General features: G+C 34.3%; 3 protein-coding genes across 4 annotated transcripts in view; all 3 read left to right on the top strand.

The window, feature by feature from the left end:
* Window positions 1-24,056, top strand: part of LOC147077112 (uncharacterized) — a 167,106-nt gene that overhangs the window by 22,990 nt on the left and 120,060 nt on the right. The gene's annotated exons all lie outside the window — the stretch shown is intronic.
* LOC147077119 (uncharacterized) lies at window positions 3,446-9,296 on the top strand. Its single transcript, XM_085941438.1, has 3 exons — window positions 3,446-3,656; window positions 6,229-6,381; window positions 7,272-9,296. Exons 1-3 carry the CDS (start codon window positions 3,510-3,512, stop codon window positions 8,700-8,702), a joined length of 1,731 nt encoding a protein of 576 aa, XP_085797564.1. The 5' UTR covers window positions 3,446-3,509; the 3' UTR covers window positions 8,703-9,296.
* LOC147077118 (uncharacterized) lies at window positions 15,224-23,361 on the top strand. 2 transcript variants are annotated; one of them, XM_085941435.1, is made up of 4 exons: window positions 15,224-15,499; window positions 18,776-18,928; window positions 20,401-20,553; window positions 22,041-23,361. In XM_085941435.1, the coding sequence occupies exons 1-4, from the start codon at window positions 15,308-15,310 to the stop codon at window positions 23,271-23,273; spliced, it is 1,731 nt and encodes a 576-aa protein (XP_085797561.1). In that variant the 5' UTR covers window positions 15,224-15,307; the 3' UTR covers window positions 23,274-23,361. The 2 variants fall into 2 exon arrangements, with proteins under 2 accessions (XP_085797561.1, XP_085797562.1); XM_085941436.1 differs by lacking the exon at window positions 22,041-23,361 and having other exon boundaries at window positions 15,226-15,499; window positions 20,401-21,725.

The following is a 24,056-nucleotide window of genomic DNA, read 5'->3' as shown; positions in this document are numbered from 1 at the left end:
ACTGTATTTAATTTATGCTTTCTTTGTTCTTCAATACAGTGAGTTCATTTAATCTAAATCTTTTTATTCATCCCGTAAAATATTCCAATTTCTGTTGTCGGGCTTTTGCAGTTGTTTCCACGTTAATGAAAAACTCACTGGTAGCCACAGGAGTCAATAATTCATGCAAGTGCTCATTCCGGACTCATATAGAGTCTGGGAGCCCACACCATGGAGATTAGTTCCAGGTGAGTGTTCCACTGCACTGACCAGAGCACGTACCTACTCATTACCTGAGAAAGCAAGTCTCGTGCTCTACACCACCGTGTGGTAGCAAAAGGGTAGGTGAGTTGGAGGTAATTTGATATTATTAATAATCAATAGTACAATAGGACTTCAAATGTTTTCTTACACTATTAATATAGGTAATGTAATAAAAATATATACCTAATGTTCCTAGAACCCCTCAAAACTGTGGTCATTATTTTTATGCGTATATCCAGCGCAATCTTTAGATTAATAAAGCCTGGGCATATCTTTTTGGACAAGCACCAAGTGGTCCACTGTTCAGCTGTCAAAATCAGATCCCAGATTGCTTGATATATTGATTCGCCTTTTCTCGTTTCAAATTGAATTATAAAAAAAATCTAAAATGAAATAAATATTAACTATCAGTGTTATTTATAAATAATATACATTCCTATTATTCATCAGCTGTCAACGTCACACTAGTCTTTCACACAAAAACCGGTAGTAATATCGATTTCAAAAAAAATATGTAGCATTGATCTATGCATTACATTTGTAGTTGTGTTAATGCTACTGTATTATTTATCATGTAACTCCTCTATCCAAATCAAACCATCCCCTGTGTGAACACGACAGACGTGTCAGTATGAGCACTCTATAGAACAATGACAGGTCATCCATGGACAACAACGGGAGGGGCGGAAAAGGTAGGTAGGACCAGTCGTTGTAAATGTATCGGCTCTCTACTTGAGTCGGCAATAGTATATTTCAATGTGTAAGTGGTAGAAAGTAGGCCTTTTCCTTTTAACCTACCGATAATAGAACCCTAACATTGAAGGGCCACTGCGAAAAATCAAAAATAAAGGTGTTCGATTTATTTCTTATAATATAGATACCTACATACAGTTTTATGGATAACTGTAATAAGAATAGTCTCTGAATTTCTTACATGAATATCCCCAGAGACGAAAACAATACAAATTACCCAAATTAATGAAATCTGAATGAAATGTAACTTTAAGTCAGTGCCTCATGCCTAAGGATCGTGACCCAGATGACTTCGAGCAGCCTAATCAACAAGACAAGTTAGTCCCATTCCACTCAGTATCATACATCACGCAAGGCATATAGCCACTGGAAGACCTGTGATTCCAAAGTTTAAGGCTATACTACTTCAATTGAGGTTGGTCTAAAAAGATCGTGACTAGGCGATGCGCTGATTGCGTAAATGACGCGAGCCGAACGAAATATAATTTGTCATAAAAATTCAACATGCGTCCATTTAATGTTATGTTATTGTTATATTAGTAATAATAATAGTATATTGATTGACATGTTTTTTTTTTTCAAGTAAATGGGTAACGTTTTTTAGTCATCTTTACACGATTTATGAATATATTCCTCCGACGCCATCACAAAATAAATTGACATGCTTACACCTGGACTGTCCGTCTCCGATTGGCGACGAGTTTAAAATTTCGTCCCACCTACTGTTGAAAATTACGTATGCTCTTAATATAATATTATGGCTCACAATAAAATTATTACTCTCAAGTAATTGTCTTTAGATTTCCAGGCGAGTTGTTTATCGCTGGACTCGGTACGTGGCGCTTGGGTATGGGAAATGTAACTAAAAAATAACGGGTGCGTGGTGTAACTAACAAGAACGTACTTATATGAGTGAGCAAGGTAAGGTGGATGTGAGTGGTATTTGCCAAATTAAATACGGTTGAGTAGAAAGGTGCTATGTGCCAAAAATCAAAAGTGTGGGAAATGAAGGAAAACATTTATTCATTTTTTTCAGTAAACTTACAATGCAGCTCCGATATTACCTTTCATAGGTTACAATACTTAACATATCAATATAATAATCATAGATATAAAAAAAAAATAACGAAAAATGAAATTAAAAATGGTGCACTGCCATTTTTGTTGATCGATCAAAAAATGTTGTCTATATAATTCTGGAGCCACAGCTCTTTTGCAATTTAACGTATGATTGTACTTGGCATCCATTCCACGTAAAATATGTTTTTTTTGTATTTTTGGTACTTTGCACCTTTCAACTCAACGGTATTCAAGTATGTTAACCCCGCCCCCTCAAGCCGCATAAATGACATAGTGCGAGTATTATCTAATTTCTAGTAGGTATATCAATGAATCATTTTTGCTTAGGTAATGAGTATATTTTTGGGTCACCCGATTGACCCCTTATTTTTTAAACAAATTGTTGGTAGGTAGGTATAATAATAATTTGAAGACAGCATATTGGAAAATCCCTCCACTATTATACTCGATGACGTCCACAAAATGGGGCTATGTGCCCATCGATGCTATACAGGAAGCCAGCAGCAAACAAATTTTGAAAATAGCCAATATACCGGATTACTTGTTAGGTTATGTTAGGTAGGTATTCATTCTTGAAATTCATGAATTTTCCCAAAATTAGCTAAATTAGCAAAATTAACTTAAGAAAGTTGAAAATGTTCATGTTGAATCTAATAAAATTGGAGAACGTATAGCATACGGTTATCATTCTTTTTTCCGGTAAAAAAGTTCACTTAAAACTCAATTTAAATTTAAAACGTCAGTGAAAAATGGGATCTAGGACGATTTGGCACCGGGACAACTGGACGCCACGCAATTCAAAATTAAATAGACGTACTTTTTAAAAAAAATACCAATTATTATTTATATATAAATTATAAATTATTAGGTAGGTACCTATATTAAGATTTAATAGCTCGTGGGAATTTAAATATGCACACGTATATAATGATTGTGCATAATTATTATGTTTAAGTTTCAACGAAAAAATAGTTTTTTTTATTTTTATAGACTTAGGCATGGTAATTCTCAATCCGCAATAAAAAAACATTAGCTTACGAGTAAAATGAATTATAATTACTAAGTGGTAGATAGAAAATGATTAAAATTCATTGTCTACGTTCTGTTTCGTGTCTACGACAGTGGGGCGTCCAATTGTCCTGGCATCCAGTTGTCCCATTCCCGACAAATGTTGCATAATATTATAATGTCAAAAGGGAGGTAAGTACACCATTTTCTACAAGTCGGTATTTATTATTTTCCCATGAATAACTTTCACAACAGAACTGACAGTGACAAAATGTTTATTGAATTTCAAACATTACTCAATTTTAATTTTTCACCACGGATTCACGGTATAATATTTTCCATATTGCGGCAACACTTGTCAATACGAAAGAAAGCCTGCATGGATTCTCCTTCACCTGACAGCCTTGCCTTATAAATACGTTAACATGGATGTGAAACGCGAACCCAACGCAGATAAATTGAATGAAGAAGACCAGAATTGGTTTAATGTACCGATAATTAAGCATCCAGAAACCTTGGAAGCCCTCACTTATGTAAAGCAAGAGTATATTGACGACTCCAGTGATTTTGAGGTTAGTTTTCATAACTTGTTTATGTGTAATGTTTACGATGCGTTTAATCAATGCCTTTATTTAGTTTTGGAACTTGCTAGTAACTAAATTTCAACAGATTTGACGTAAATTTTGTTTTAAAAGTTTGGCCACTGTGCTAATGTTACCATTGTTAAAAAAGTAAATTGCCTCAAATTGCCCTACTGTATTAATAGCATGTTTCCAGTGACATTAATATGGACGAAGCATCTGGAAAAAAATGACAATCACTTTTGTGTCGGGTCTGCCGAATGGCATAATCTGTTCTAACGCCATTACAATAAAGGCGATATTGCTATAAATTCCCGATGCTTTTTGTCGGGCTGCCGAATGGCATAATTCATATTTTAATATCAATATCGTTCGCTCAAATGAACATCGACACTAGAAACACTGTTCTAACGCCATTACAATAAAGGTTATTTTGCTATAAATTCCCGATGCGTGATATCGCATAATGGAAATTGAGAAATTTTGTCATGTGACGTCTACCTATACATATGCGAATGTCGCTATGTGCGAATTTACTTGCTAGCTACTGTACTGAGTGCGTTGTCCATTAATAATGTCATTGCATGTTTCTCCCATTGATTTTGTACCAGTGCTTAGTGTCGCCGTGTTTTGATTCCTTCTTCTGGGGATCTATTCAATATGCAAGGCCGCTAAAGTGATAAAGGGATACTATTTATGGCTAACTAGGGTAGGTTTGTATGCAGTTATTAGTACGTCTTATTGTAACAATTACAATAAGTTGGTTGGTATTGTTGCAATAAGTGCTATATTTTAACAGTTCGTCTCTTGGCTCCGATAAAATTTAGAGCGAGAGAGATACAGTTTTGACTGTGATGAGGCGGCTTACTAATTGTATCAATTATTATAATACCTCAATACATAATGTATGTAATAAATACTATCACTTTATCACTTTAGTGGCCTCGTGTATAGAATAGACCCGCTGGTATCATAATCCGCTTCTAAGTTATGTCAAAATGAACAAATTTCACCGACAGTAAAGCGTCAATTGCATTGAGCTACTTTACGAGTTGCTTGTCTGCGAATTTACAATCTGCCTGTAATGTCGCCCAGTGTCATTATCGAACAAGCTAACAAGCAGATTGTAACCACTCTACTGAGAAAAGTTGAAAGCCGGTCAACTTTACACGCTACACGCCGGCGTGTGGCCTACTGCGTCTGCGCAGTAGAGACCTCACGGTACAAAAACGAACCACGTTCTGTCAAAATAGTAGCTGGCTTGTGGCTTCTCAGCGAATGGAAAGTTTTGTGTGTCATCATCACAATCGCAGTAGTTGAATCGCCCGCTTTTAAATTCGCCAACAAACAGTTCGTAAAGTAGCTCAATGTAATTGACGCTTAAGAAACATTATAAAAGCATAGATCTTGTTTGCTATTGTCAAATTATCTATGATTTAATTATTTTGATTATTAATTTAATTTAATTAACCTCAAATTGTTTTTAGTACCTTTTCCACTTTTTTACTTTTTCACATTTTAAACTGTATAATCTTTATCAAAACAAATTCAAAAGTAAATAAATAAATTAAAACAAAATAATCTGGGAATACTTTGCATTATTCATCCAATAATACTTTGTCAATAACAATTAATGAAGGCAACGCAACGCACAGGACCGAGAGAAGTGGCAGCAGCTTGAAGAGGCCTTTATCCAGCAGTGGATAGATTTAGGCTGATGATGATGCTGAATACAATGCATTTCCGCAGTACAAAGAATGCATTTGACTGTTAACAAAATAAAAGTAATTATTATGAGGCAAATAATGGCAACTAAAATAGGTACCTAACGGGTGTGGAGTAAAAGGCAGCCGATCTCGAGTGTATAATAATATGAGATAAACTTAAACACGTATCAAAAATATGCTTGTCCTATGTTCTGACAACTGCTCTCAGTTTATGCACTGACGTTCATTTAATATTAGTGGATTGCGTGGCATCTATAATATGTGGTTCATTTTTGTAGGTCTCGCATTCAAAACCTTGCTTCAAAATGTAGTGTATTGGTGTATAGCCTGTTGGAATTATATTTTTTTATCTGTTCTGTGTATTTGATATTGTCAGTCTGTATGCATAAATACAATACTTTAAGCTGGATCTCGCATCAAAACTCGTCCGCCTAAAACGTGTCGAATACGTTGATGTGACGTCATCGTTATTCCCAAAACACACGTTGCCAAATGGAGCTCCGCAGATTGGTCGAATGCGACTGTTTCGTTTGAAAAAAACATCTGCTATTGCAATCGACAAATTGCATGCTTCTCGGGCTCCAAGTCGAAGAGTCGAAGTCACAATATACAAACACCTACGAATTATTGGTCATTCCTATTCCGGCTCACCGATCACCGCATTCAAATATATATACGTTTCGAAGGCTATGCGCGACTGTCGCTAAGTAGGTGTGCGTGTTCTTCACAAGGAACACTGGATCTCAGTTCTCGAAAGGTTTGCTTTATGGCTATGCGGCACACGGACGAGTTTTGATGTGAGAGCCGGCTAACGTGTTAGATGATGTTTCTTTCAGCATCCTGCAACAGGTATCCCTGACATAAAACCTGAGACTGACTATCACCTAGGGAATGTCAAGTGTGAGTTTGTCGAAGAGGCAAACCATCCATTATATGATGCAGATCCTCAACCTGGATGCTCATATTCAGATTACAGACCAGTAGATCAGGTACATCTAATAATACATTATGTAATACGTATTTTCATTTCGTGGTGCCTTCTGCTATCAAAGATTGGCGACCGAATTCCAGTAAATCCATCTATCTTGTGGGGAAAGGTGGGCCATGAATTGCTTACGGGCGATAAATTTAGCAATAAATACTATCATTGCAACTTTTGAAGGCTGTTGTGGTTTTCTATTAAGAGTCGGTTTTGCTCGATATCACAAGAGAGGCGAAACCGGTCCTGATTTAATTATAAAAAGTAAAAAAAGTAATAATAAAATTTTCGTTTTAATAAATTAAATTAATATTTTGTATTCTTTCTATTTCTGGAGGGGGGGTTAGGATCCAAAATTATCCCTCCCACCCTTGAGTTGGTTACCTGAATACCGCAGTAATAAATTATTATTGTCAGTCAAAGTTTAATTGTCTGATAGTAGTAGAGCTCCTTTGCTGGTTGCAGTGATGTCCCGTGGGGGTAGGCAGATTGAGCGTCGCTTGGGGGCGGCAGTTACTTGAAGGGCGGCAAATCGAAGAAAATCTTTCGGAATATATAGAAATAGCTACCTAAACTTAGTAATAATGAAAATAATTATCTTTCCATTTAAAAATTAGCTCACTGGTTTTATCAAGTTCGCGATATCTAGTTCACTTCCGTTCCCCTCCGACGTCCTTGGTGACCAGAAACGACACGTTCAGATTTGCGAATAATTAGTCGTTAGTTGCGAATATTCTGTTGGTAATGTATCCTTAGTCCTTACAACACATTTCTTAGATATTGGACTCATGCAAGGATGATAAAAAAATGAGCGGCATTTTGGCGTAGCCTAGGGGCGGCATTTTATCTAGGGAAGTCACTGTCTGGTTGATTCTAATACAATTACCTTAATTTTTTTAGGAAACCCAGCGATGGACGGAACGCAAAGAGTGTCAGAATGAGGGTCCACCATCCGCCATTACGTTCAATAATTGTATTAAAGAGGAAAATAATATCATGCTACCCGTAGAATCTCCACCTAGAGAAATCCAAAATATACAACAATCCTCGATAATTAGTATCCACGAAGAAAGCATCAAACAAGAGATGCAGATTACGTATTTACCAAAAGTTGTTCGAATTGTATTGAGAAGAATTCTACATTTTCCACGTAATTTTATTTGCCTTGTTTGTTCCGGAATATTTTGTTGCCTGAATGATTTAAACATTCACAAAATTTCATGCGTTACGTCTCCGAATCAAAAAATACAAAATATTAATATTGATACAAAACTATTTGAAATACAGAAAGTGACAGATATTGTTGAAAGACCATACCAATGTGACGTTTGTTCATCTAAATTTTTAAGACGCAGTCACCTCAAAACACATAAAATGATACATTCAGGTGAAAAACCGTTTCAATGCGATATATGCGCTTCTAAATTCTCTCGACTCGGTGTACTCAAGAAGCATAAAATGATACATACTGCTGAAAAATCATATCAATGTGATATATGCCCTCGTAAATTTTTGAGACTTGGTAATCTCAAAATACATCAAATTAAACATACTATTACAAAACAATATCAATGTGATATATGCTCCTTTAAATGCAAGAAGATTGGCAGTCTTAAAATACATAAAAGAAAACATACAGGGGAAAAACCATACCATTGCGATGTGTGTTCATTTAAATGTTCGCACCACAGTAATCTACAGAAACATAAAATTACACATACTGGTGAAAAACCATATCGATGCGATGTATGTGATTTCAAAAGTTCTCAGCCTAGAAATCTCAAAAGACATAAAATGACACACACTGGTGAAAAGCCATATCATTGCGACGTGTGTTCATCTAAGTTTTCGCAATCTAATCATCTTAAGGCACATAAAATGACGCATACTGGTGAAAAACCACATCAGTGCGATGTATGCTCATATAGATGCGCGCGAGTCAGTGATCTAAAAACACATAAAATGGTTCATACTGGTGAAGACGCATTTCAATGCGATCTTTGCCCGTTTAAATGCACCCAGCTCGGTAAACTAAAAAATCACAAAATTACACACACTGGCGAAATAACATATGCATGCAATGTATGCTCATATAAATGCAGACGAATAAATGATCTTAAAACGCATAACATGATCCATACTGGCGAAAAACCGTACATTTGCAGTGAATGTGAATATTCATGCTCAAAGTTAAGTAGCCTAAAAACACATAAAATGACCCACACTGGTGAAAAACCATATAAATGTACCAATTGTCCATATTCCAGCAGACAATTTCAACACTTAAAAAGACACTACCTGACACATAAAAGTCTGGAATTAAAACAATGAGTGCTATATAAACATGACAAGACAAGAGTACACGATTGGATAACTGCTAGTTGCATTCATAATTTGCTACTCAAGAAACATTAAACGGCTGCCTTAAAACCTTCTGGATCGACTTACTCACCGATTTCGACGGATGTTCATAACGCTGAATTAGCGACCGGAAAGAGTTATTGAGCTAGTGGAGTCCTAGATACAGCAGTGATTCATCTCTATATAGTGATGAGGTTAAAATATACACGACTGTTAAACCGCATTGAATGAAACCTTAACTCATTATTAGTTCTATTGTGTGCATATGCAAAGACATTAATCATTATTACGCCACTGTATTTTTATGTAGGTGCTTATACATCTCGCACCCTCAGACCTACACTGACGTAAGTCTGAATTTTTGCTGCTTTGAGTTAGCAGTTCAATTATATTTATGTTTCTCTATCTCAGGAGAACACTAGCGTATCTGTAAAAAAATATTTAACGAGATATACTCCTAACTCCAGTGTTATTTTAAATAAATTAAGTGAAATATCGAGAAGAACACTCCAGTAATTCATACAAATGAATGCCACTAGAAAGATATATTTTTTCCAATTCTTTAAAAAAAAAATGGACATTAAATCAAATACCATAAACATGGTTCAAAAAGTTTGTTTCGGCTTTCCTGGAAAATGGCTCTTTTTTACTCTTTTTACGTCAGTCTAGGTCTGGGGGTGCGATATATAACAAACTTATTTTATAATTTAAATCATCGGTTATTTAGTAAGAATGATAATCCTTCTTTTTCGTAATAATTTGAACGACAGATCATCCCCTTATAATAAGTGTACACCCTTATAATATGAAGAACACATCACGACAGATTCTGGTGAGAAATTATTCATGTCTGTTTGCTCAACAACGTCTTGTTAGTTTTGATAGCGGTTGATACCCGTAGTTGTAACATAAAATTAAACCGTACAACGATTATGCAATAAGATTTTTTTTTGTTAATGCGCTTTTGTGGGTTCAGAAATTGGATGTTGGTGAGGGACAACAAAAGCAGGGGTGTATCCAGGCCATGGCCCCCACACAGGGGGGTTCACAGGGCTCTAGCCCAGGGACCCAGGATAAACACACATCTTAAATTTTCTCTAATAATAAAAAAGTTGCCTGCGACGCTATTTCAATTCGGGGTTCTTACCATTTTAAAATATATGGTTGTGCGATACAATAGTTGGTCGTTGCATGTTGAACATAGTTATTAATTTTATATGTTTTTTATAAAAATAAGTTTGCTCGATTTTCTGTTATATAGCCTATCTAGCTCAGACGGTTGAATAAATTGTTCCACGAGACGGAGCGATAGTTATGGGGATTTTATGAACAGGAACGGCGCTCCGGTCCATTACGAGCCCTGAGAACACCATTTGGAAAATGCCACTGTAGAGCGTCAGACTTCCTTTAACCTTAGCGATAGGTAGGGGGGTCTGCCAATGATCCTGGCCTGAGGACCCGCTTCTGGATGTGAGGGCCATGATCCAGGTCACCATTGATGTTGAGCTGCTCCGGCCTGCTGGCTCTTGTGGCGCTCTTCTTGCTGATGGTTATGTATAGCTCTATCACTTTCACATGAATCAATCGGAACATTCTTTATATGGTTGAAGACACTTAGTGGGTAATGAATTTATATTGACGCGTGGTGGTCTTTATTCCACACAGTTAAACCGTCACTTCTGAGTCGCCCTGTATAGAGTTCATGTGATGCGACCCGTGAATTGAATTACTTTTCACAACGGTACTAATGACAACGGTAACACTGTAAGAAGTCCTGGCGCGATTCTGGGCTTGATGTAACTTACTGTTTATCAATCACTGTCGAAAGATGACTCGTAACTACTGTTGGTCGGCTGGATCACAACAATAATGTCGATTAGAGGTAGAAGAAAAATATTGGGATGAAGGCGACCACAATTAGCCTAACCAGTCATTATTAATGATGTTTTATTTTGTAATATAATTTCATATTTTTCAAATTTGTTTTATTATTACATTTTTCTTAGCTCGTATTCTTATTTGTCCGGTACAAATCGTCCAATTGATTTTTAGCTAACTTCCCGACTAGCTAGACATTTGAAACTTTTAAAATATATCAGAACACGATACCAATGCAATTTTTTAAGCCATCTTTAAATAGAATTGAATTCATTTTCAGTTAATTCTGTTTTGTATGAAAGGTTATTTCGACACCATTATTGGTTGCTAAGGGTCTGGGGTCCTAGCAACTAAATTATTAATATATACGTGCGTTACTATGGAAATCAATATGACATGTCAAAATGACATTTCAGTATTATTTCTATCAAGTACCTACAAATTTTTTTGATCGTTTAAGCTAGTCAAGTCAAGTTTATATGATTCAACAGAAAATTTTAAAACGTTGTACTTATATAAAAAGTTCTTTTTATCTTGTAATTATTTTTACATATTATATGTGTCTATACATTTAAATTAATTTCTGATTTATCCATTACTACTTCATCCATATATTACTATTTTACGATAAGAATTTTGGTTTGTATAAAGTATGCCATAGCAAATATAATATCGTCACTGTTCTGGCAGAAGACACTAATTCGAAAAAATGGCATATTGAGTTGGTAACAAAATGTTCCATATTTCAAACTTTACCGTCTGGAAGCCTTCTTAATAAATAAACAGTCTTTATTTTAAAGTCATCCTTTTTACGATTATTTAATAAACTCACAATGATAGACCATCATTTCAAACATTTTAACAACTTCAAAGTCAAATTACTCAAAACTAGTATTCTCCAGTTAGTGTGTTCTGCCAGAACAAAGACGATATTATGTTGATCGCTAAAAGTAGTATTAAAAGAATCTTATGAATACACGGAATTTTTTACATTTCTCTTACAAGAGACAAGGACAAGTATAGCCACTAGTACTCATGGCAACCCTCTATTGTCCTAGATGCCTGCAAGACCTTCCTCCTTCACCTCTATCCTGGGCCTCCATTGTCCACAAACTGAAAAATAATTAGGTACATTCGTGTTGTTCCGAATTGTAAAAAAGGATTAACATAGTTTACTCTGGTTGGCCTGTCGGCACTAATTAGTATGTGAACTTTGTCGATAATCAAAATAGGTACCTAACTATGGCTTAATATATTGACGGTCACTACATAAACTCGGACATATACAAAAACGCAAAATACAGGTGAGCTATTATTTGAAATAGGTAAGAATTCCTAGAGCGTCTATAATATTAATAAACCCTTTCTTTTAGTCAATGAATAATTCACAAGCTTTTGAGAATGTAACATTCCATTATATTAAACATACATAACTTGAAAACAATCCAGATATTATATAGCCACTAGAGAAAATCACATTTGAAAAAAATACGTAACTCGGCGGGATTTGACCCCATATGGTGTCGCGTCAAACTGTGCATTAACCAATTATGCTACGAGCCTCCGATCTAATTACGACAATTTAAACTAGTTGGTCATACTTACATGAAATTTGAATGCTTATCAAATTGCGTTATTATTGACTATCGGTTTTCAAGTTATGTATGTTCAATATAATATGGTACCTATGTTACATCCTTAAAATCTTGTAATTTTTTAAATAAAAGAAATGGTTTATTAAAAATTGTTACTAAGTTCAAGTAGACGTTATAATATTACCTATATAAACTAAAATATTTGGCGAGAGCCGGGCGTCGGTTAGTAATTAAGGTAATAATCAACATTCCTTGATTTAATACACAAAAACTGACAGTCAATAATAACGCTATAATTTGATAAGCATTTCATGTATGACTAAAGTGACCATACTTTCCGTTTTTAGGTAGCCTTGTCCCGTTGTCCCCAAGCACAGCTTCGGGACGCCAAAATGTCCCGTTTTCGAAGAGAAAGAAACTTGTGACTTAGATACAGAAATATTTTATGAGTACCTATTTACTTTTTTCTAATTACCTTACACCGCAAAAAGTGTCTAAATGGAACACTGGGAACAGTTCACGGGTGGCCAGTGACATCCCGTGGGGGTAGACAGATTGAGTGTCGCTTGGGAGGCGGCAAATCAAAGAGAATCCTTTGGAATATATTATATAAATAACTATTAATATTTTTTTTAATCAGCTCCCTGGTTTTGTCGGTTTCGCGATGTCTAGTATACTTCCGTTGCCCTTCGACGTCCTTGGTGATCAGAAACGACACGTGCAAATTTGCGAATAATCACAGTCTGAGTTATTAACCAGTACGCATGGAAGTTGCGTTGGTCGTCGATATTAAAGACGCAGCCTCCTCTTACAGAGCGTCCCACCTACCACTCCGGGTCCACGATTTTAGTCTGTATCGAAGTGTCACGCCGTCATCGATTATCGATTTAATAATGTTAAGACTTTGCGATCTCAAACTATACATATCGTTACAGTAGATCATATTTCTTAGATATTAGAGTCATGAAAGGATGATAAAAAAAACTGTATGAAAAATGGGACGGCATTTTGTCTAGGGACGTTACTGCGGGTGGCGAACCTTTTTACGTACCTACGCGTGCCAAAATTTCCAAAATATTATTTTTCGACTGTGACGGTTTTTTATGTTTGAGGAAAAAAATAGTTTTTTTTTTAAATGATGATGTTCTAAATACCACCACTTAAGCGTCAATTTCATTGAGCTACTTCACAAGCTGCTTGTTGGAGAATTTAAAAGCGGGCGAGTCAGCTATAGCGATTGTGATGATGACACACAAAACTTTCCACTCGCTCAGAAGCCAACAAGCTAGCGAGTTGAAACCGTCATCGTTGGTACTAATTTGACAGGACGTATTGAGTAGTTCGTTTTTTTACCGGGAGGTCGCTACCATCGCTCTACTGGGCAGACGCAGTAGGCCCACACGCCAGCGTGTAGCGCGTAAAGTTTACCGGCTTTTAACTTTTATCGGTAAATTGTTTATAATCTGCTTGTTAGCTTGTTCGATGATGACACTGGGCGAGCTTACGAGGAGATTTTAAATTCGCCAACAAGCAGCGTGTAAAGTAGCTCAATCTCATTGACGGATTTCAGAAGATAGCACATATTATATATATATATATATATATATATATATAGCTTTGTAACTGTTTTTAATTACGTCATACATTTCGGTCCACCAATTTTGAAACTGTCAGCCAGAATTACTACTACTAGATACACCGAGTTTTTGTTTCTTATTTGGTGCAGCCATTTTTTGTGGGTAGACATCAAATTTTTTGTTCTGTAAATTCTTTACGCACAAATTGACATGCTTGTAAATCGATCAAAATTAGATGAGGTTAGTGCGATAATATTATATGTGACGCATGAAGCCTAAGAACCGACCTATGCAATTATATTTACATTAAACTTTTATGTACTTATTTATTTTTTAATTCGTTACATTCTAATGATTATTTTTGCTTTCCATTTTGGGGGTATTTGAAAAGCACACCCAACCATTTTAGCAGGTTTTGAAATTTATCCTAATTTTTGATCATATGTATTGACGGTTTTTGACGTTTTTTAAAGTTCAATCTTTGGCCATCATATAGGTAACAAAAATATCCATCTAAATACATTACTGTTCAAAATCCGTTTTAGGGGTTTTTGAAACTAGACGCTTCAAATGATGTGCTTTCGGTTAAAAACATCATGACAGATAGAATCTCAAGAACTTATTAGGTACCTACCTAACTATTGTTTTCATTTTCCCCCCATGGAAAACTGCTCAGCACCTCAGACAATCGAACATGAATTTATCGGGAAATGTTGGGAAGGGAAAATAAAAAGCCTTGCCATAATATAACTGGCGTATACTTTCATTTCCCTGTCACAAGAGATAAGTAGCTGAAAGTAAACACGTCTTCCATACATACATAGGTACCTAAAATACTATTGTTATTATAATCAAGTTTATGTTCTCAAGTTTATCAAGCTTGTTACCGTAACGTCCCTAGACGAAATGCCGCCCAATTTTTTATACAATATTTTGTATCATCCGTGCTCGTGTCGTTTCTGGTCATCAAGGACGTCGAATTGCAACGGAAGTAAACTAGACATTACGAACCCGACAAAAAGTACAGTCCTGTTAAACCGTTTGTGTTAAGTAATTAAAAAAATCCAATCAGTGAGTTGATTTTTTTAAAGGAATGATATCTTCGTTATGAGGTAAGTACCTATTCAGCTTAGGGAGCTATTTCTATATACTAAATGATTCTCCTCGATTTGCCGCCCTTCGAGTAACTACCGCCCGCAAGCGACGCTCAATCCTATCTACTTGATGTCACACTGGAATGGTTTCAGTATGAAAAACGAAAGTTTTAGTTTGTCTAATATGTACAATATTCCTAACCATGTTTCCATTCATGATTCAAATAATATTATTTAAAATAGGGTACCTAGGTATTGTAGTAAAAATAGTCTAGAAATATTATTTATTTCGGAGCATACAGAGAGCATAGACAATTAGAATTTGTGGTCGAACTCCTAAAATATCTATGGTACAAGCCTTATAATTATTAGCCGATCAATCACGACGGTCGTGAAGTTATTCACAGATTTTTATATAAAATCCGCATAAAATGGAAGTAAAAACCGAAATAGACGATGAAATATTGCATGAAAAAACGGAAGAATTAATGGGCGACGGTGAATACCAATGGATTGACATAAACGACTTCAAGAGCAATGGCCAATTTGACATGTCATGTCATGACGTGTCAGTCAAACAGGAAAATATCAAGGACGACTGCAAAAGTATCCTTTTGAAAGAAGTAAGTAGAATATTATACCTTATTTATTATGGCAAGAGTATTTATAATTATGTTGATAAATGCGCATTCAATTTATGAACGGATGTAGGCATGTCTTTTCATAAAAAATCGGTGTGTGTACTTATGTACGCGCGTTAGAAGTTATATTACTTTGGCGTAACAAAACTTGTGATAACCTGGATTCTTCGACTAGCTCTTAATTATCTTGTTAAATTACACACTCAAGAAAGAATACCGCTTATTGGAACGCCGTTGGTTTATTTCTATACACTTTAACTTATATTACTAAATTATATAATTATGTATCGTTGTTTTTATTTTTAAAGTAACAACTGCAAATATGACGTTTAATAGTTTGTTTACGTAAGTAATTGCAAATGGCCGACAATAATAAATTCGCTGCCTAGGCAACGGAACAATTCTATACTATAATATTTGACTGTATAATCGTCACGATTGAATTATCATACTGTGGCGTAAAGGTAGTGCGTTCGGCTGATAACCGAACAATCGTGGCTCGAATCCAATCGAGTGCGATTTTTTTCGTGTGAAAATATAATTTACGTGTTATATGTCACACGCCAAAAATAAACTCTGTTCTGATTTTCCAATCGTGCCTAAAGAAGTATAACTTAAAAAAATAACGTTTTATTATCAGTACCTAGCATAGCCAGCTGTCTCGCTAGGTCTTGCAGACAGCTTGGCATCCTAATGACATGGTGATGGATTTTATTAAAATTGTGAAGTAAACCTAATAATATTTATATGCGTTGACCGCGCCGTACATTTATATTTGTTTCCACTTGACAGTTTGACAAATAGCTTGCTATTTTTTTATCTTAAAAGATTATATGAAAACTTTCCTGTGTGCTTTGAAATGCTCTGTTTGGATGAAATAGTAATTTAGTTTATTTTAAACTAATTGCTTTGGTGGATTCACTAGCATATTTGCATAACGGTCATCTCATGAATGAATTTAACTAGGTATACAATATTATATATTTATACGAATATTAAGCCATTTTCATTTAGTTTTTTTGGCGGAAACAGTCTTTCCCATGTAGGCAAATATATTAAATACATTTTTCAGTCTGCGGAGATGCTTTTCGATCCAATAATTAATTGTTAATTTAAATGTTGATATATTCATACATTTCGATGCATCATTATCACACACTAATGTTAGGTTAAGTTTGGTCTAAAAAGAAACTTATAAAAGGTCATGCGGTCATCTGCGGCACCATCATGCACCCACTGAATAAATCATCTTGTGTTCACTTTATATATTCATAAATAGGTAGTTTCGTAAGTAGTATCACAACATTTCTCAATTGGGGAAAGAAAATTGTTGTCAAAGGTGCGAAACTGAATTCACTACAATATATATTCAAAAATTTTCTTCGGTGGGTTCCCGCAATAATTGCTATTAATAATTACTAACGAAATTAAGATTAGCGAGGCCTTGATCCAGCAGTAGACAATTTCACGCTGATGATGTTAATGATGATATAAACAAATATTTATTAATTATTATTATTTTTTTTCGACCATGTCCGATCTTAATAGGATCATTATGGGCCTCAACAGAGTAGAGGTTTGTATTAACAGATTTTGTTTTTTACGAGAAAGGATGTCAGCCACTTGCCCAACCTATTAGGTCCATACCCTGACTCACACACAAATTGAAAACAATATAAGTACTTGCCAGACCCAGGATTCGAACCTGAGACCCGCGTCGTGATAGTCCAACGCTTAAGCCGCGCGGCCATCGTGGGCGTTATTAATATTATTATTATTATTACTGTTAAAAATATATAACAATAAGTCCAGAAAGAGTTAAATGGGGGAGGCATTTATCAGTGTAAGGAGTCTTATTTAGCAATAGATTTATTTAGGCTGTTGATGATGATGATTTAAATAAGTATGTTTATTATAATATTATCACCAGTTGTTGAATGACCTTTAAAAGTTTTCGGGTTGTATTGGGTTATTACATTTTTATATCTTTCATTGGTTCTAAGCCAAAAAAAACAGTATATTGTGGACAACCATAAAAAATACAAATTTGGAACTTCATCTACGGATGTTACATAAATATATCTCATTGTCGTATTAAAATATACCCATCGTTAATAAAATGCGTTGCGAGTTCGCTTCGTATGTATTTGAAACTGCTAGTATTCTCGTAGTGTACCTATTTTATATTTTATAACTTTGCACTTTTTACTACACTGAAACGTCTTTTTGCCTGATTACCTCGCTTAAATTAGATCAAAATGATATTCACTTGCACTAATTGTAGGGAGATAAAATTAAATAGATAATATATCTAAAAAAATATATTTAGAATAGGTATAAGTGGCGAAGGGTGGAGGTAGGCTGTTACGATCTGACATTAATAGTGCACATTAAACTTTGTTAGTCATAAATATTTGTTTTTTAAGCTACAACAATTTACAGATGGTGTTGGTTAGTTTTTATTTATATATATCAGATGCGTTTATTTATGGGTTTGTTACATTTAAAAAAATAATATTATAAAAAGTAAAAGTAGATATCTTGTAAAAATATTAATTGTTGAATTAATAAGTTGAGATAATCATAGATATAATGTTTCATTAGTTAACTCCATTAATTTCCAATACGTTACCATTGTTCCTGGAATAGACGATTTTACACCTCTTGAGTGGAATATTTTTATTGTTTATAAGTACTAATGATCTATTATTGGGTTTTGACGATTTATCAACACTTCAACTATTCATAATTTGATGTTATTTTATTTTTGACCCTTGACTTAGGTAATGGAGTTTTTACCTACTCTATTGTATTGATTGGTTATATAAGTTAGAGTTAATAGTATTAGTGGTTAGTGTTTATTTGCCTTTTGGTGAGGTACACAATGCCTGATGATGCCGAAAGGCGAAACCAGGGTCGCTAAAAACGACTCAAATGGAATAGTACCAAATTTAAATCCATTAGAATTAAAATTAGATTTCCATCAAGTACCATCGGTCGATAGTGTTAATATTATAAACCATAATAGTTTATGTATGCTATGTGCGACCGACAATTATCATAGTGTACATCTTTTCAGTCATATTTTTTTGTTTTCGTTAAATTTATAATACATATTATTATTATAGGTATTCTTGGGTTTTTTTATTTAAATTCATTAAACTTTGCTTAAACCATTACCTAATATTAATACATTTTATAAACTTGCAGCCCTTAACACATTTATGTAGGTAGTACCTGTAATGATGTTTCTTTCAGCATCGTGCACCGGGCGTCATTGATATAAAATCTGAGCCTAACCTTCAACTGGTTGACGTCAAGGTCGAGTTCGCTGAAGATACAGGGCACCCATTCTGTAATGAAGATCCTAAACCTGGATGCTCATATTCAGGTGATAGGCCAGTACATGAGGTAAGTACTGTTACTTATTATAATTGCATCCAAACACAATTACAAATCAAAATAAAAAAAAAAAAAATTAAAAGGATAAAGAATATAGCAAAGAATAATATGGATAACGGGTTTTTTATTCCTTTATAAGTGATTGGGCTATTTATATTCCCATTCCACTCCTTATCTTCTCACCCACCTCCAAATCCCCAGTGTTATTGTCACCAGACAATCAATACGCAATTACGGGTCATGAGAGACGGTGATACAAAGAACATTCAGTTGCATCTCGATAGCGAAGTGAGCGGGCTTCTAATAGCTTTCCGTCGCTTAAGTGATTGACTCAATAGATACAGACTCATTCAGAATCTATCATCATCATTCATACACCCTCAACTGTGACACAAAGTGCGTGAGTGTACGAACCAGGTGACCCAAAACAACAACACCGCACGAGCGAAAGTTGAAACCAGACCACGGAGCCATCAAAAATCATCACAAAGGTCGGTGTCTAGCATTCTGTTCTATCGCCCCCACCCCCAGATCCGACCTCCTCATCTTCCCTAAAAATAATTACAGTCCACTTAAAAACTCAACCATAAAATGGTTCTTGTGTGTGTTGTGCAATACAGTAAACATAAACCTATTTGCGATTCTATGCGGTCAGACTTCTTCAAACCGTGAATTATTTACAAAATAGTTTATAAATAAATATTCAGTTTGTAAAAATTGAGAAATTAAAATGGCCAACTAATTCAACGGAGAGCAAATTTAAAAGAAATACCTATCTCTAGAAAATGACGAAAAACGTTTGGTTGGGTAATTTAGTATTATAATAACATGAAATATGTTTCTACATTTAGAAATTAAAAATTCAATTCAAATTCAACAGTTCTACTTTTGTTTCCAAAGTATTGAACAGTTATAATTCTGATACCAAGCCCTATTTTCCATCACAATTTTATACGACATAAATATGATTTTGATTTGAATATTATATTGCTAGTCGTACATTATGGTCAGAGGAATAATTTGGCATACTTAGTTAATTTTCGATATATTTGCGACAGTTCTACTTTTGATACTACTGAGCCGTTTTTAAAGAGGCACCTAGCGGGAAAATACGAAGCTTGCAAATTGCGATTTTTTTTTGATAATTTACAATTTCAACTGTATTAATTAATAAATATGTATCTGAAAACATTAAAATTTAATGTTATTTACAATACAGTTGAAATTGTAAATTATCAAAAAAAAATCTCAAATTGAAAGCTTCGTATTTTCCCGCTAGGTGCCTCTTTAAAAACGGCTCAGTAAAGGCTTCACCTTAACACATTTATGTAAGTAGATATGTCTTTAGTCGGTATACGAAAGCATGGACAGCAGCATGAAAGCTAGATAATCAAATGACTGTAGGTATTATATTTACATTTGAACTCCGGCATTTATCATCGGATTGCATAGTGCCTACCTATTGATGATGTTTCTTTCAGCATCCTGCAAGGGGCATCATTGATATAAAATCTGAGCCTAAGTTTCAGCTGGTTGACGTCAAGGTCGAGTTCGTTGAAGACACAGTGCACCATACCTCTGACGAAGATACTATTCCTGGATGCTCATATTCAGAAGATAGGCCAGTACATGAGGTAGGTACTTTAAATTCTATACATTATGTATCTTCTTTTCTGTGGCAAAGGGTGGACTATTAGGATTCTACATAAATAGTGCACTTTAACTTTTGTCAGTCATACTTATTTGTTTTCATTGAACAAAGAATAAAATTTGCAAATTGTGCTGGTATAGTTTTTAAAATTTAATTAACCCCCACCTAAACTTACCAGTAATGTCGTCGTGTGCATCGTAACATATGGGCGTAATATATAACATATCATAACATCGTATGATATGGGCGATCCGACAATAATAGTGAACACTTTTTCAATCATACTTTTTTGTTTTCGTTAAATGAGCAATACATATTACAGATACTGTTAAAACTCCTTAAGCCCTGCCTGAACCAAACCATAATATGTATACGAAAATTATTCTTCTATCTATTGAATATCTTAAATTCTGTATGATGCAGTGGCTTAGATTGGGCATAGTTAATAGTATTTTAAAAACTAACAAACACTATCTACACATTGTTGTCTTAATTCAACGAAAACAAATACATTTGACTGACACACTTTAGTGTGCACTATTTATGTTGGATCAATAGCCTACCTCCATCCTTCGCCACTGATATAACCAGTTCTCCGATACTTTTTCCATAGTGATATGATAATATGACTTTATTCTTATCTATATATTTTAACTTGACCATTATATTACGTATCATTTTTTACATTCGTTATTTTGCTTATCCAATAAACTCATATACGTTTAGTTTATGCCATATTAATTGATAATAGCTGTAATTTTATTGTCAAAAGGTGGTGGAATAGCATTCAACCAATGACATTATTAATGGACAACTCACTCGGTACAGTAGCTAGCAAGTAAATATGCGCATAGCGACATTCGCACATGTATAATGCGATATCACGCATCGGGAATTTATAGCAATATCACCTTTATTTTAACGGCGTTAGAACAGTGTTTCTAGTGTCAATGTTCATTTGAGCAAACGATATTGATTTTAAAATATGAATTATGCCATTCGGCAGACCCGACAAAAAGCATGGGGAATTTATAACAATATCACCTTTATTGTAATGGCGTTAGAACAAATTATGCCGTTCGGCAGACCCGACAAAAAGTGAGTGTCATTTTTTGCCAGATGCTTTGTTCGTATTAATGTCATTGCATTCAAGGCACAAAAATTAAGAAGAATCTTAAAATTTTATTGTAGCGATATTTTATCATTATTTCGATGACATTGTATGATTGTGATGATGAGACTATATCAACCTAGATTCTATACTAATATAATGTAAATATAGTTTTAATAGACTATTTTCTAGCAGTATTGTTATATTACAGTTACTGGAACATTCAGCAAAAAACGTAGGTATAATTATACATGCCAATTGCTCCTTATTTATAATAATTAACTGTCAAAACAATCATATTTTTTTTTATTTTCATATTCGGTATTAAATTGAATATAAGAACCCTATTCTTTTTGTAGATTTCTACCCAGCAATGCTTCGCAGTACATCAAAGTAAACCACTGGACAACGTTAGAAAAGATACATATGACAATAATTTGGCCAACAACAAAATAACACATGCAACTAATAAAAACAATAGTATGGCACAGCATTCGCAAATAATTATCGATAAGCAGAATGTCAAACAAGAATATCAATCATTATACTTGCCAAAAGAGGTTCAAATTAAGTTGAGAAGAGTTACATATTTTCCACGTAACTTTATTTGCAATGTTTGTTGTGGAGTGTTTGCATCTGTAAATCATCTAAATAGTCACTCAATTTCATGCATGAGGTCTCAGCATAAGACTCATACTGGTGAAATACTATATGAATGCAATGTCAGCTCATATAAAATCTCGCAGCGTGGTAGGCACGAGAATAATGAAAACCCACATCAGTGCGATGTGTGTTTTGAAAAATTTCTGCATATTGATAATCTCAAAACACATAAAAAGACACATATTGGTGAAAACTCAAATCAATGCGATGTGTGTTTTAAAAAATTTCTGCATATCAGTAATCTCAATACACATAAAATGATACATTCTGGTGAAAAGCGACATCAATGCGATGTGTGTTTAAAAAAATTTCTGCTACTTCATCATCTTAAAAGTCATAAAATGACACATATTGGTGAAAAACCACATCAATGCGATGTGTGTTTTCAAAATTTTCTGCGAATTGGTAGCCTCAAAGCACATAAAACGACACATACTGGTGAAGAACCATATCAGTGCGACGTGTGTTTTAAAAGATTTCAGCAAATTAATTCTCTCAAAAATCATATAATGACACATACTGGTGAAAAACCACATCAGTGCGATGTATGTTTTAAAACATTTATTAGAATTACTCATCTCAAATCACATAAAAAGATACACACTGGTGAAAAACCACATCAATGCGATGTGTGTTTTAAAAACTTTCTGGAAATTAGTAATCTTAAAAAACATAAAAAGACACATACTGGTGAAAAGCCACATCAATGCGACGTCTGTTTTAGAAAATTTCTAGAAATTAGTCATCTTAGAAGACATAAAAACACACATACTAGTGAAAAACCACATCAATGCGACGTGTGTTTAAAAAAATTTAAGCATATTGGTTCATTCAAAATACATAAAGTGACACATACTGGTGAAAAAGCACAACAATGCGATGTGATTTTCATTAATTCTGCTAATTCATTACCACCTCAAAAGTCATAAAATGACAAATACTGGTGAAATACCACATTAAAGTGACGTGGTTTATAAAAATTCAGTTAATTCGCAGTCTTAAAATACATAAAATAACACACTCTCGTCAAAAAACTTCGTCAATGCGAGGTGTATTTTCAAAAGTCAAAATTTCTATGTTCAGCATAGAAAACTTAATAAACTAAATTTTAATAATAAATGTCATATCATAAAATGTAACGTAATAATAATATGGAGTCCTGTGACATATTCATATATAACATTTTTTTTTACAATAATTGTAAGTTAAATAAAAAATAATTTTCTTTTTAATGTTTCCAGATATATTATATTTATAAATGAATACAGTTGGAATTGTAAATTATCGAAGACTATCTCATATTGCAAGCTTCGTATTTTCCCGCTAAGTACTGGTAGGTAAAGGCATCGCCTTAGTTCTATATGTAGTAATATTATTAATTAGTATGCCTGAAATATTATCCAAATTTGTTTTTACTATATTCGATTTTTTGATATATAAAGTTTTAATCCAAACTAATTTAAACATTACGTTTAAAATTTTAAGTTTAAAATGCGACACTTGAAAATTGTAAAACATGTCCGTCAAGAAATTTGGAATGTTTTGCATTCAAATTATTTGCCCTTTCCCACGAAACAGGTGTGGAAGAAAGCTAAGGAAGGATTTTCAGAACTTTGGGGGTTTCACGTCAAACTAAAGTGCCCTAATAGGAGGTAAACCTCTAACGATAGTTGACCCACACTACAACTTTATGGTCGTAGTTGATATGGGAA

This window comes from Rhyacophila brunnea, unplaced genomic scaffold (assembly GCF_057557595.1).
Source record: "Rhyacophila brunnea isolate RB1 unplaced genomic scaffold, BYU_Rbru_1.0 scaffold_13, whole genome shotgun sequence".
Taxonomy (NCBI): domain Eukaryota; kingdom Metazoa; phylum Arthropoda; class Insecta; order Trichoptera; family Rhyacophilidae; genus Rhyacophila; species Rhyacophila brunnea.
This window is presented reverse-complemented; position numbering and strand designations above follow the sequence as displayed.